The 13,832-nt window shown below is 46.4% G+C and overlaps 1 protein-coding gene across 2 annotated transcripts in view; it reads left to right on the top strand.

Annotated features, from left to right (window-relative positions):
* SYN3 (synapsin III) overlaps positions 1 to 13,832 on the top strand; it is a 189,257-nt gene that overhangs the window by 14,116 nt on the left and 161,309 nt on the right. The window contains exons 2-3 of one of the 2 annotated variants that reach the window (XM_048301299.1): positions 581 to 632; positions 4,615 to 5,114. In XM_048301299.1, coding sequence (XP_048157256.1) covers positions 4,798 to 5,114 — 317 coding nt within the window. In that variant the 5' untranslated portion in view covers positions 581 to 632; positions 4,615 to 4,797. The remainder of the gene's footprint in view (positions 1 to 580; positions 633 to 4,614; positions 5,115 to 13,832) is intronic. The other variant, XM_048301298.1, reaches the window with a different exon arrangement.

Here is a 13,832-nt window from a genome sequence, read left to right as displayed (position 1 = left end):
TGTACTAGAAATGTGGGAAATACACTTTTTAAAAATATGCTCTATGTGGAAAGCCGTCCAGCTGGATTTTGAGTTTCCTAATACAGCTGCCCTTCCGCAGAAGCTGACTCCCACGTTATGTCAGTATGCCTGAAGGCAGACAGGGATCCATGTGAATGTATTAAAACTTGAATGCATGCTGAAGGCTGTCTGCAAAATGGATGTGAGGGGTGTAAGTCAATGGTTGTTGCCAGGTGAGGAGCATCCCCTCACCTTCCCACCCACCGTGGGGCAGAAGGAAGTGTGCAGTCCCTTATGGTGAGGTGGGGGGATAATCCCTCCGCATTGTTTTTCCATCCTGCTACCCCCAGCATTGCTCTGTTGAGGCTGTCATGAGCAGCAATCAGATGCAGGCTGGCATGGCCATGTCAGTTCATTACCTGACAGCATGAGATAACAAGCTCAGGGGAAATCTAAGCACAGTTAATCGCTATCAGCCAGCTGAGCTGGGTTCCCTCCGGACGCTACCACACATCAGAAAATAACCCCACAAGAGGTTTAAGTGAACATTTTGTTCTTGTTTTCTAACACATGTCAACAGGTTTTCTGAGATAACTTGCATCTCCGTGGAGTATATCCTTGAGAGAGAGAAGGTAGGTGCCTGGCTGCTGTCAGTGTGCTGAGTGAGTAGATTGCATATCCTCCCTTGCTCTTCCAAAAATATCAGCCGGGAAGTTTAACTGCATGTTAGTAAGGGGCTGACAGTGCCAGCCTCTTGACTGTTGTTTTCAAGGTCAGCCCTAATTGACCTTCCTCTTGCCTCATTTAGTTGCTCACATTATTCCCTTCTGATTCCCTGATGGTGCTCACATTGTTGGGATTTCTGTGTGTTCCTGCATTGTCTTCTGGTTAAGCTGATTCCTCCTTACTTCCTCCCTTTCTGCTTGTGCCTTCTCCTCCTCCTCCTCTCCCCATCTCTCTTGCCTGCTCTCTTTCCTCAGGACTCACTCATTCTCCTGTGCCTTTCCTCACCCTGCAGTACAGACCAGATCCCCAGCCTGCAGCTCCATGGTCCCAATGCTGTTTTCCCAGCTAGCTTTCAGGAGCAGCTGTTTCACTCAGCAGCAGATGACTCCTGCACTGTGAGAAGCAGCTGCTTGTCTTGCAACTTGAGGAACTCCACAGGAGCTGTTGCCTGGTCTGGAAGCAGCCCATGGGCTGTATTTCCAGCTGTGCAGGGAGCTCCCTTCCTGCAGGCAAGTTTGTGCCTGGCACTGCATTAAGTAGGTGATGTGTCTCCGTGTGAGCCAAAGGAACACTGGTGTACGCAGGGAACGTACAGCTTGATGGTGTAGAGCCAGCAGCTCTCCTGCCTGTGGCTCTGGAGTGACAAAATACCACTCAGCAGATCTGTCTTGCTTCTGATGGAGGTGTAGGCTCCTGGCTTTGTTAAATTTGCAGCCAGGCTCACTTGCTATGGTAGGATCTGTACGTGCACTGGGTGGATGCTGTGCTGCACGAAAGCTACAGAGCCAGATTTGGCCTGACAGGCTGAGCCCTCAGGAAGTCCACAGAGAGTTTCAAGCAGTAGGAAAATGAGGTCCTAACCTACTCAGCCTGAGCCTGGATGAAAACGCCTACTTCTGAAAGTTAAATAACAGTGAGTGATGCAGAAGCAGAATATGAGGTTTTCCAGTGAGCAAAGCAGGGCAAACTGCTGGCAGAAAACCTGCTGGTAGTTTGCACTGCTCCCATTGCAGAGATGATCTCCTCTGTGGCAACACTAATGGCAGCTGGCAAATCAATACAGCGAAGCCACCAACAACTTCATTTAAAAAAAAAAAAAAAAAAAAAAAAAAAAAAAAGATAAAATCTATTTTAATTACGTTAGCCAGATAATTAGAAAAATGTGTGTAATGAGCAGAGGACAGTCTGTGCCGTCACTCCGAGATACCCAAAGCTGAAGGTCCTGACAGGAACCCCAGAGTGGAGCCAGGCATTACTCTCTTCTGCAGCAGTGTCGTCCTGTTTGATTTCAACCTCCGCGTGCTTTGCCAGAGGGAGATTTCCCTGTGACATCAGTGCTTAGGTTTCCTCTCCCTCCTTCCCAAGCCAACGGCATGCAGCCCAGTCTTAGCAGAGAGTGGAGGCTGCGCCAACCACAGAGGGAAAGGCCAGACTAAGTGCCACATCCCAAACTCTCTAGACAAGAGAACTTTGCCAGCTCCCAGCATCTCCTGGGCAGCATCTTCTACTACAAAACCCCTGGTGGAAAAAAATGACAGGTCACTGCAAATATTGTTGTTTAAAAGGCTCCAGGAGGAGAGTGGTCATGGCCTTGCACTAAGTTCGATAAATTATTTAGTGCGAGCACTGACCACAATTTGGGAAGCCCCGCTGCAGAGGAAACCTGTGTGCCTTCCATGCACGTCATGGGATACTTTGGCCCTACCCAGCCTTGGGACACCCTAGCTCATGAGTGTCCATGCTGTTCTTCCCTCACTGCAGGGCACAGCAGAGACATTTGCCCATTTATTTACTTGCTGGTGCTTTGCAAGGTACCCATGTTCATTTGGAGAGTGCAAATCTCTCAGAGGAGGAAGCAGCTATGCAAGCACCTGGCAGTGGGGGAGAAACACCTTCACGAACATGCAAGTCCTTATGGACCCTGTCCCAAGGATAGTGGCTGGTGACAAGAGCCTTGTCCAGCCTCTATGGCTGGAGGCAGGTTCCCTCCCGTGGCTAAGAGCTGCCACAGCAGGAACCAGCAGCTCTGTGATGTTGTGCAAGTCGTGCAAAGAGCAGGTGTCTTGTGCTACAGATGCTTCTCCCAAGCCCAGTATCAAATTTATGCCCTACATCTTGCCAGTTAACACCAAGGCCTACAAAAGAGTACATGCCTAATTGCTGTACACAGTAATGGAATACTCATTTGGACCCCTTCTGATAGTAGACAAATCTCTGGGATGCTCCTCTTTAACCAGGACTGCACCTATTCTTGAGTGGACTGTCACTCAAGGGAGGGGATTTTTCTTTTTTGTGTTATGCAAGGAGAAAGCACAGGTTCCTGAGCAGAGGACAGTGCAGCACATTTTTACCCAGTCTGTGGTATATAAATCCCCTAAAACCTTTGTAGGCTGTATCACCCAGGTCATCCTGGACAGGTAACAGTGGACGGCTCTGTGCTGGCCCTCACCGTTCCTGCAGTAGGACAAGTGTTGTGTGGGTGTCTATATGAGGTGAGTAGCAAGCTCATAGTTCATGGGCACTCTCCATTACCTGCTTTTTGGAACAATTGCTGCAGAACCAGTCAGTGCTACTAAAGTGCTCCCTGGTGTGTGTCTGCTGACATTGTGCAGTCACCGGGTGCGCCAGGAGCAGGCGGGAAGTCAGCACAATACCCCGAGATACGTTATCGACTGTAAATGTGGCAGGAAGTCATTAAAGATTTCCTGAGCCGTTCCCTGGGAAAAGACCACCTCCAGGCTCCAGCAAAGCCAGAGGACTTGCACTGCCAGGGCTTAGAAATCAAAAGAAAAATTACTCTAATGAGCCAATGTCAGCAGCTCCAGCAGGGAGCCCTGTGCTCCAGATGGATCCTATGCCCATGGAGTCGGGGTGGTGATGGATGATGAGATCTGGGGACGTGTGCCAAGGGGCTCTTTGTAGCTTGCTCATCTGAGCCTCCCTAAGGGTTTGGGGGCTACGAGAGGTACGGACATGGACAGTCTGAATCCTTTGTGTGTAAAGTTTTGTAAATCCCTGTAGGTGAAAAATGAGAGCTTATTTTAAGAAAGCTGTTTGGTTGCACCATGAGCTCTCACCCACAGCTCCAGGAGGGAGATTCACAATGAGCTCTCTTAGACAACTGGGAAAAGACAGTTTTCTGCCATCAGGAGGCAATCAGAGTTTGGGACAAGAGGGTGAGCAGTAAGGGAACCAGGTGAAGGCAAGCAGCTCCAGTATTTGTAGGGGGTCATTCAAAGAGACTTGAAGTCGGTCGGGCATAATTTAAACAATGATACCAAGAATGCATGTGGCTCATCTCACTTGATGTATGGAATAACTCTCATTTTTGTTGCTGCAAATATGTATGTCTTGAAAAATATGTATGTTTTACCACCAATAATTTTGTTTTGGTTTTCCCCTAAATGTCACCAACCAAGACTTAAAGGTTGTCTTAGCAGATAAAAATTTCTTGGGAAATCACTGTGGAAGTCTGTTTTCTGGGATGTCCTAGAGGTGAAAATTTTTTAAACCATGAGATTATTTAACTGCTGAAATACTTAGTATTCTGGGTAAAAACAAAGTCATCACACCATGGTCAAGGGAGAAGAGTCAAATACTTATATTTTGCAGTGTTCATTTTCTCACTTGAAGAGATGAACAGAATAAAGAGATCTTTCTTATTAAAACAAAGTAAACAAACAAAAAACTCCCATAAACACCAACAAGAGAGGAAAAAATGCGTCAAGATTAGACAGCCAAGCTTCTAGCGTGGAATACTGCGTAGCAACCAGCAGTCCTTTCTTCTCTTGTTGATTAACATACCTTTCTAAGAGACCAAAAGGGGTTTTCTTAGCTCAGTCTCACAGTATATATCTGACATGTATGTCTTTGGTTCTCTTCCCACAGGAGAGAAAGAAAGAAAAGCTGAAAAAGTTAGACATATTTCTCCAGCAGGATTTCAAGGGAGAAAGCCTGCCTGCCTGGACTGTAAGGAGGTACCCAAAGGGACACAGGGACATCCTCCAGGACTGGTAACAGCACTGCTCAGCCTTGCTCTTGCTGAGGAAGTTTCCGCACAACACTGCAACCATGAATTTCCTCCGGCGGCGTCTCTCAGACAGTAGTTTCGTGGCAAACCTGCCCAATGGCTACATGATGGACTTGCAGCGCCCTGACAGCTCCACGAGCTCCCCAGTTTCTCCCGCCATGGAGAGGAAGCATCTGCAGCCACCCCAACCCCCGCACTCTTCCTCTACCGGCAGCAGCATCTTCAGCTCCATCTCCAGCGCCATGAAGCAAACCACGCAAGCGGCTGCAGGGCTGATCGATCACTCGGCCGGCCCCACGCCCCCCATGGCACAGAAACCCAAGATCCTCCTGGTGATCGATGACGCGCACACGGACTGGTGAGTCATCAGTGATCCCCCACTGAGTTCAGCTGCACATTCTCAGGGATCTGGGAATCACGGATAATCTGCAGGGGGTGCACAGATACTCTGACATCTGAGTCACCAGCTCTGGCCCCAGGCTGGTGTCTGTCAGATGACTTGCATGAACGGCAGAGTGGGTTTTTTCATAACTTTCTCGGTAAAAAATGTTCATTTGGTATTCATTGACCAGCTTCTTCATAACTTTAATATATGAACACGTTTGGGAGGTTCTTGGCTCAGCAGGCTTAGCCAAGCTGTCATATCTAGCAATGATCCTAAGAGATAACAGCTGAAGGTGTATTAATGATGTGGTTCAGGACCTTAATCCACTGTGCTGACTCTAAAAATTAAAAGTGACTCAATCTCTCCAGCTCTCCATCTCTCTTGAGCTTTTCTCTGTATGTAAATTTATACATAAATTATGGTAAGATAACCAAGCTTCCTACTACCTGTCAAGGGCCCTTCACCTGCTGAGCATAGCAACAACTATTGCCAAAGGAATCTCAGGCTCAGCTAAGCCTCAAATTTGTCTTGTTCATGCAGGTCTCTTTACACACAAAAGTTTGGAAGTTTGTTTCCTATGACATTGGGTAGCACAGTACACTTTCCAAAGGGTAGGACAGTTGTAGTCTTCTGAAATGCTAGAGAAATGACTTACTGCTTTTTGTATGCTCCTTTTTGAAGTCAGCTGGTTTAGAAAGCTTTAGGCAACCTGTCTGAGAGTCTTATCTGGGGGAAAAATCCAGAGAATGTGTTGAGGAGATGCTCTTGCTTCATCTGCCAGCTTGTCGCAAGACAAAAGAAGGAAAGAGTAGCCTAGGTAAGGGGGCAGCATTGAAGACTTCAAAATTAAAGAAGCTGGGTTACTGGGTCTTGGCCAAGGCAGATTAGTTTATTTTTCTTTTCATCCCACACCACTCTTCGGTACAGCTGTCACCTTTGGTCTTCTCTGTTTAACTAGAAGAGCGGGAACAAGGTGAGACCTACCTTTTTAGGTGTATCTCCACAAATCAAGAGCTTAGCTCTTACCTAAAAAGAGACCACAACTGAGTACAAGTAGGTCAGGCATCTTCAACCAACTTGAAGTAAGAGAGGGAAAACAGTGGGATTTTTCTCAAAGCAAGAACAACGTCTTAACCGAGTGGGAAAGTCCCTGATAAGGTTGTCACCATGAATGTTTCCCTGGCCTAGTGTCTTTCATCACAGTAGCAGCCCCTCAGTGCCAGCTCGTTCAGTCGGCAACACCAGTCTTGCTCAAGCAGACCTGATCTCTCTTTCCTGGGCGCACCACGAGCCTCCCGCATGCTGATGCTCACTAACCGCTGTCTCTGTGAAGTGCTTTTGCAGTTCCTTGGAGATGCTGCCAGGTGGCAGTCCCTTAACACAGCATCCTCGGTCTGGGATGGGAGTGCCTTTGTTGCACAGCTCTCACATCTGGGGCTTAGCCAGCACTGTGTAGCACAAACACTGCGATCAGAGAGGAAAGCCCCAGCTCAAAGGCCGGTCTAGTTTTCCCTTGAGATTAAATGGTGTTGAGGGTAGTCGGGGCAGGGGAAAGGACAAGGAGGGGTTGGACCCTGCTGCAGTGTTTTCGTGTTTTAAAATACACATACTTCATTTGAATCCCTGCCTTTACATCTCCCAGCTGCGGTTCTGTCATGCAGACTTTGTGGTCTGTGAGCTGTGCTTGCTGAGGGAGCAGCAGCTGGCATATATAAAGAGGAAGTATGGCTACCCATGCTGTCCTCACTCCTCCACTCCTGTAAGCACTCCATGCATCCTGCTGTCTTGGCTATCCCTCTCCTGTCTATAACTGAGCAGTTTCTAGGAACTATGGGATACCCCTTTCATTTATCCCAGCTCTCTGACTCAACCCACAAGTTTGCAGGTATCAAATGCTGCTTGCAAAGGCTCCCTGCCTTTACTTTCTCTAAGGCTGTGAGGACACTGAACAAAATTAGTGTATGAATTCATTATCATACCCTGATGTATGTATGACATGAAAAACAAGGAAAGAACATTACTAACCCTTCCCTGCCATGGCTCTTTGCAGCATGAACAGAAATACATGTCTGGAAACTTCCCCAGATTAAAGGCAGCAGTACATGGTCCATTCTGAGAGAACATACCAATGCAACCACTCCAGCGGGCCAGGAGTGCTTCTTGCTGGTTGATTTTTGTGTCTCCAGGAAACTCAGTGAGACCCTTGAGAGCAGCACTGAAGAGCAGTGGCTCCATGGCTCCATGGATGTTTACTTTTGGTAAGGTACTTCTGAGCAATGCTAGCCACCTTCGTGGTCTCAGCCAGGGTGTTATGTGAGTTCAGGCTGAGCAGCCTCAGGAAGCAGTGTTTGCCTTGTGAGAGCCCAGCTGACGAAGCTGATTATCCAGGGATTCTGACTATCCACTCTGCATCATGTACAGAAACAGTCCCGACTTTGGAAAGTGAACAACAGCACATTGTTACTTCTGTGCTGGTGATTCTGGGTTTGGAAGGAGCATCATGTTTGTAATGTGTTTCATCTCCGCCTGCTCTGGTCTTTCTACTTGTGAAACCTTTGTATTTGGTTTCCAAGAAACACTTTCCTCCTCCTTTTGAACTAGTTTACTAAAAATATTCCCAAGAAATAACTACTGAAGTGCTGCCCTTATTTTAAGGGTGGGGGCTTCCACAGTGCCTCCTCCCCGAGAGCGAGTTACACAGAGTTTACAACAAGGACCAGCTTGTTCACGGACAGGAAGGGTGAGAGACAGAGGAATCTGCCATTTGATTTCTCTTCTCTAAATGAAAACACTATCTCAGAATTGGAGACTGTAGCAATATGGCCAAGCCAGACATTAATTTATCATCACTGTTTGTATTACAGCGAAGGGCTGCAATTGTGGATTAGGTTGAGGTGTTGCGCAAGTGCGTGACGAAATGCTTTAACAACCCAAACAGGCAAGTGCAAGTAGAACACACTTCAAAGTGACAAATGGCAGTCTTTTCTGTTTCTGAGGAGCTACTATGTCTCTGATGGTACAGTACAGCACTCGATTTCTCTCAGAGGTCTGAAGGAAAGAAAGAGCATGCATGGGAATCTACGGCCTGTCTTCCACTATAAAATCCTTGCTGTTCTTGACATGCAATCTGCTCTGGTTTATTCCAAAGGCAAAGCACTATAAAAACCGTGTGAGTCCCACGGAATATGATCAGCTGCTTTCTGCATTAGCAGCAGTAAAAGAAAGGTACATTCTATTAAAAACAAGGGAACTCACCCAGCTTTCTGTTAAAGTGGCAACATTCTGACAAATTTTCCATTCTCCTCAAAGACACAGCTCTAGACATTTCAAGGAAGCACGCAGTGAATTGCCTTATGTAGGATGTGCACGAGAGGAAAATGCTATCTATACAGCTCTCTTGTGCTCTTGGCTTTGACAGGCAGCCCTCAGAGGCATGCACAGCAGTGAATGTACCTGTGCATCAACACACCAGGGAAAAGCTTGGCTCCTCTTCTGTCGTTACTGGCACATTTCTCAGCTGGGGAGCCTGCACCTGGAGAATGAGGCTCCTTCTGATGGGCTGGGAGTATCTGTGCCTTGGGAGGCTTCCAAAAACGCATCCACAACTCACCTAAAGCAGTTGCCAGAAAAAATGGAGCTCAGACATGAGTACACGTGCATGTGTTAAACACACAGCAAAAGGGAGCAGGACCATGAGGAAAGGAGACAGCAGAACTCCAGGTGGTGGCACGTGGGCCAGCTCTGGCAGCCTGACCTCAGCCAGGAGGAAAGCATCCCACCTCTGGCAACCTCCTCGCCCACCACGCTATTAAGAAAATTATGCTCTTGCTGGATTGAATTTCTCAGCAGATCAAACAGGATTTTGTACTGTGAATTATTAACCCCTGTCTTCTGTGAAAGTGCTCAGCTTTCCAGCCTAATGCCTCCTGTTTAAACAGCTTATGGGGGAAGTGATCAAGCACAGCTAAGGCTCCTATTAGCCACACATGCTAAAAGAGTCGCTTTCTGGACCAGACAGCATAACAAAGTTGTTCTTGTTGCATTTGCTGGGTATCTAAGTTACATTTGTGAAACAGCTCATGTGGCTTTTCAAAGCCATTGCTGTGTTTTGTCCAAGTTTCAGGCTGTTTCAAGAGCTCACAGTGCTGTGTTTGGTGCCTTGCCCAAAATACACGTGCCCTGTATGCAGCAGCTCCACACACGAGGACTGTGACATGCTTCTCCAAAAAATAAGTCACAGAGGATGTTTTAGGAGACACAAAACTGCATTGTTTTTTCTCCCCTTTAATTTGTGGCCAAATCTGCCTGAACATCCTGTCTCCAAAAATTTTAAGATCAAGGAAGAGAAAAACTGTGATTAACACTGAATGAAATCCTCTTAATGCATTTGAAATGGTTCTTTGTATAACAATAACGCCATGATTCAGGTTTAATTATGGACTGATTTGACAGGATTACTGTTTTATACTGGTCAAAGGAAATGATCAACTTCTTTTAAAAAGAAAATGATTTTTACTTCTGAAACATGAAAATATTGAGCCCTAAATATGTCATTTGCCTAAAAATGTTACTGGTCAAATAATACCCTAATACTGAATTTTATTAGCAAGGGAGTTCCTAAATCCTAGGTTTTTTTCAAGGAATTCCTTTTAAAAATATTCAATGAGTGTCATGAGTCATTTCATGCTTTCAGTAGGCTGAAGGTGATGTACTAAGGCTCCCATTAGGAAGAATATTTCTGCACCTAACTGTTTTAAACATAATGGTAAGTTTTGGAGTTCAAGCTTGAATTTAGGAATTTGCTGGTTAAATTGCAAAGTTTTGTCTATATTTCCTGATAAGAAATCCCAAATCATCTAACATGGTGGTGACTGAAAATAGATTATTATGGATTATGTTTTTTTACACAGTGGTGACCTTTTAATATTTCACAAGTTCCGTGCAACAGTGCAGCAATAATTTGAAAAAACATACATGTAAAATTTACGTTTTCACAAATCTGGTTTAAAAGTCGTCATATTTTCATCCTTTAGCCTTGTCTACCCAGGACCGAATATTTTTGTTCCTATACTTCTTGCCAAGTTCCACTTTTTGAGAAGTGGAAAGCAGAAAGTGGGGGCAAGCTTGTGTTAAAGGAGTGTGTGTGTTTGTGCACATATGCATGCCTGGAAGCAGCATGGAGAGTTTCTGTATTCCCTAGAATACAGACATAGGGGTGAGAGGGAGGCAAGGCTGTCAAAAGTTTTCAAGAAATTGCATTTGTCACATCACTTTCCAATCTGTTTTAGGTATATCACCGTCGTGTCTGTCTGTATTTTTATCCTGCGTACGTAAAGTATCTTGGGATCTAGTCCCCCTAAATGAAAGGTGATACAGAAATGTAAAGGATTAGTATCATTACAAAAATAGACACAAAGAATATGGAAAACATTCCCCACCAGGTTATAACTGTGCTAATGCAAGTCAAATCTGGGTCCTTAATTACTTTACCAGAGTTCCTATAAATGCATAGAATTTAACCTCAGAATGTCCTGCCTAGTCCTGTACATGTTAAAAAAAACCAACAAACCCAACCCTCAGATACATTTCTCAGAGTTTGTGAGCCAGATTTCTTCTGCCTGGAAGTCCACAGCCCTGCCCCACTGTTGGTCCAAGTTAGGCCAGTTCTCCTGCTCCTCAAATTCAAGGAGAACTGAAGCAGCTGGAAAAAAATATTGCAAAATTCTCAACAAAAAATGATACCCCTTGCAAACAGCTCCAGGCCATATTATTTAGATTTAGCAATGTGGAAATGTTCCAGCTATGCACTGTTTTGATAACACACAAAATCAAATTGCTGCCTCATGTTGTACTTAATGCAGTACCCCACCTCCACCCCCTACCCTCCTACCCCCAGCTCTTTGTGGGCAGGAGGAATGTGACCACAGTACAGCCTGGGTGGGGGACCAGACCTACAGCAAAGTGTCCTTCCTATTCTGACAGCTTGGAGAAGCACAAAAAGCTGTGCCCAAAAGCAATAGCACTGCACTAACTAGTGCTTCTTCTCTTGGTGGGGGGATGGCTTTGATTACCCCTGTTTGATGAGCAGGAGGTGGCACAGGAAGATGCTGGGAGGCCAGTATTGTGTGGGACTCCACAATTCCTTGAATACAAAGAGTGGCCTGAATAGTTGTGTGTGCGATCCTTAAAGTGCTGCTGGCTTGCCAAGCCAGGTCTCCCCGGAAAACAGGCCTTCAGAAAGGGAGGGCTCACTAAAGAAGATTTTAAAAACCCTTCTCCTTTGCTGCCTCAAAGCTTCCCTTTCCATTTGCATTCAAGCCAAGAAAATCCTCCCAGCCCTGTAGGGTGGGACCTCAGATTTCATCAAGGACCTCACCAGAGGACTTCCTTTATCCAAAAATCCCTAACCCATACTGCCATCAGAGCACAGCACAACCCCCTTCGGGTGAGGCGTTCCTTCCCTTGATGTGATCCCATAACTAATAATGTTTCAGGGGTGGTTTTACAGTAACCAGAGTGGGCTGGGTTTTGTGGTTCTTCCCAGAAGGCAACAAAAGAAGTCTGTTCCCACAGCCCAGCCGAGGACACTGAGGACACACCTGCAGCACTGCACAGCTGGCGTTCTGTTCAGTGGCCACAGCAAGTCAGGTGGTGACAGCACTGGGAGCAAGGTGATCTCGCCCCGGGGAGAACAGGGCTGGTCACAGCACTGCTGTGCCCCGGGGATGAAGCTGAAACTTCTATGGAGCTCCTGCCAAAGTATCAGGGTGTTTAGGGTTACCTTTTGACCCAACACAAACCTGAGGTTTACCCATTCGTCCCTCCCTGTTGGTATGTACAATGTAAATACCTTTTCTTTCTTTGTGCACTTGTCTCTGGTCCATTTAACTTTTAATTCAAACCTTGTTTCCTGAGGTGTCAAAGCACACATCCATCACTCTTATTCACCATCCTGACACCCCCACCCCTTGCCCCAAGGTACTCTTGCAGAGTAAGTATTAACTGCCAACCAGTCCATCCCACAGCTGAACACTGCGTAAAGGTCTCTGGGCCAAAGCAGATGTGGACAAAAGCTCCAGCAGCTTGCAGACCTCAGCATTTATGGAGTGATTTTTCCCATCCCTATGCTCTGGGCAGTCAGGACTTGACCATCTCAAAATTCTTACTAGGTACAGCTGAGAATTTCTGAAGTGGGGAAAGTGGTGGAGGAGGTGAGAACTGGCTCCTGAAAGGAAAACCTTCCTTATTTCCACCCTCGAAATAAAAGGGCACAAATGCATCTCTCCTCCCCCTTCCCCTCTCTGCTGCCCTTATAGCATGTAGGGGCTGGGGGGGTCGGGGCATTCCAGCAGCTGCTGGCCAGTATCCTGGAAACTGCCTCCTTTTTCCCAGTCCCAGCCCCTTTTATGAAGGAGACAATGCGGACATACAGTGAGCGCCTTGTGCATCACTTGGGCCCCCAGGCCCTTTGACATGGGGATTTTGTGCAGTGCCTCACCATCTCCCCACCCTCCCCAAGGTGCCCCCACAGCCAAACCAGGGGGCTTCAGCCTTGCCTTTTCCTGCATTATCCAGAAAGAAATTACATGCTTTATTTTCCCAAGGGCTTGAGAGAAGTATGTGTAATGTGATACCAGGGAAATAATTCAGATAATTCCAGAATTTATCCATGGATGCCTTTTGGTTTGTTTATCCAGGTCTCTTCTTACCATTTCTCTCCTTCTTTCTTCCACCCACTCCCTTGCCTACCTCTCCCCAAGAGTCCCACGCATTTCTCTCTTCATCGTGTGTTGCTCTGGCCCCTCCACAGGGTTGGAAAGGCTGCTTCCTGCTCCAGATAAGAAGTGGTTTCCATCCAAAGCATCACCTGGCTTTCTTTGCTTGCTGTGTCTTCATCCAGAGGCACAAGCTAAGTCAGAGGATTTGGAGGAATTTACCACTACAATATCCTGGTGTCCTTCTTTTTCATGCTCTCAGTGAGGAGAGCCCATTTTTGGGTTGAAGGTACAAGCCAGCTCTTGAGTTTGTAGCTCAAGGCCTCTGTTGAACAGTGATACAGATGTGAGTCTGGGTTTACTCACATCACAGGGGATTTGGACTCAGGGTTATTAGTTCTCTGAAGAATGGCTTCCCAGTTTCCAAGACAGCATTCCAATATTTGCTGTATCAGTTCCACTGAGGTCTCTCCTAGGAAGAGCTGAAAATCTGTGAATTAGCCTGAGGTAGGTAATTGGATGTGAATTGATCACTTATTATTCCCTGCTGCTGTTAAAGGTACACTCCATATCTGACAGAAAACTGTTGTATATGCTTCCTCCAGCCATGGCAATTGAGGCAGACTGGGGCTGGTTTACAGAATATCTCTGCAAAATGATCTTCTATCCTTTCCAGATTACTTCATAAGAAGAGGCATTGGGTTTCTTATGTCCCTGTAGTCATGTCAGAGCTGAGGCAGAAAGTGAAAGTTATGTTTGTCTGATGCCTTTGCACCCAGAAAATATGTCCTTTTCCAGAGCATGCAGCTTCTTCCTCAGAAGGAGAGAGGGGTTCAAGGCAAGCTTCTTTCCTACAAGCCAGGGCAGACCTTTGGCTGTTTGTCATGGTGCTTCCTCCCTCCCAGTCCTTGGGGCAACATTTAAATGGATTGCCTAGCTCTATAAATCCCACCCAGGAACTGTTCTTGAGCATGGC

The sequence above is a fragment of the Corvus hawaiiensis genome, chromosome 4 (assembly GCF_020740725.1).
Source record: "Corvus hawaiiensis isolate bCorHaw1 chromosome 4, bCorHaw1.pri.cur, whole genome shotgun sequence".
Taxonomy (NCBI): Eukaryota; Metazoa; Chordata; class Aves; order Passeriformes; family Corvidae; genus Corvus; species Corvus hawaiiensis.
The sequence above is the reverse complement of the archived record's forward strand: the minus strand, read 5'-3'. Positions and strand labels throughout refer to the sequence as shown.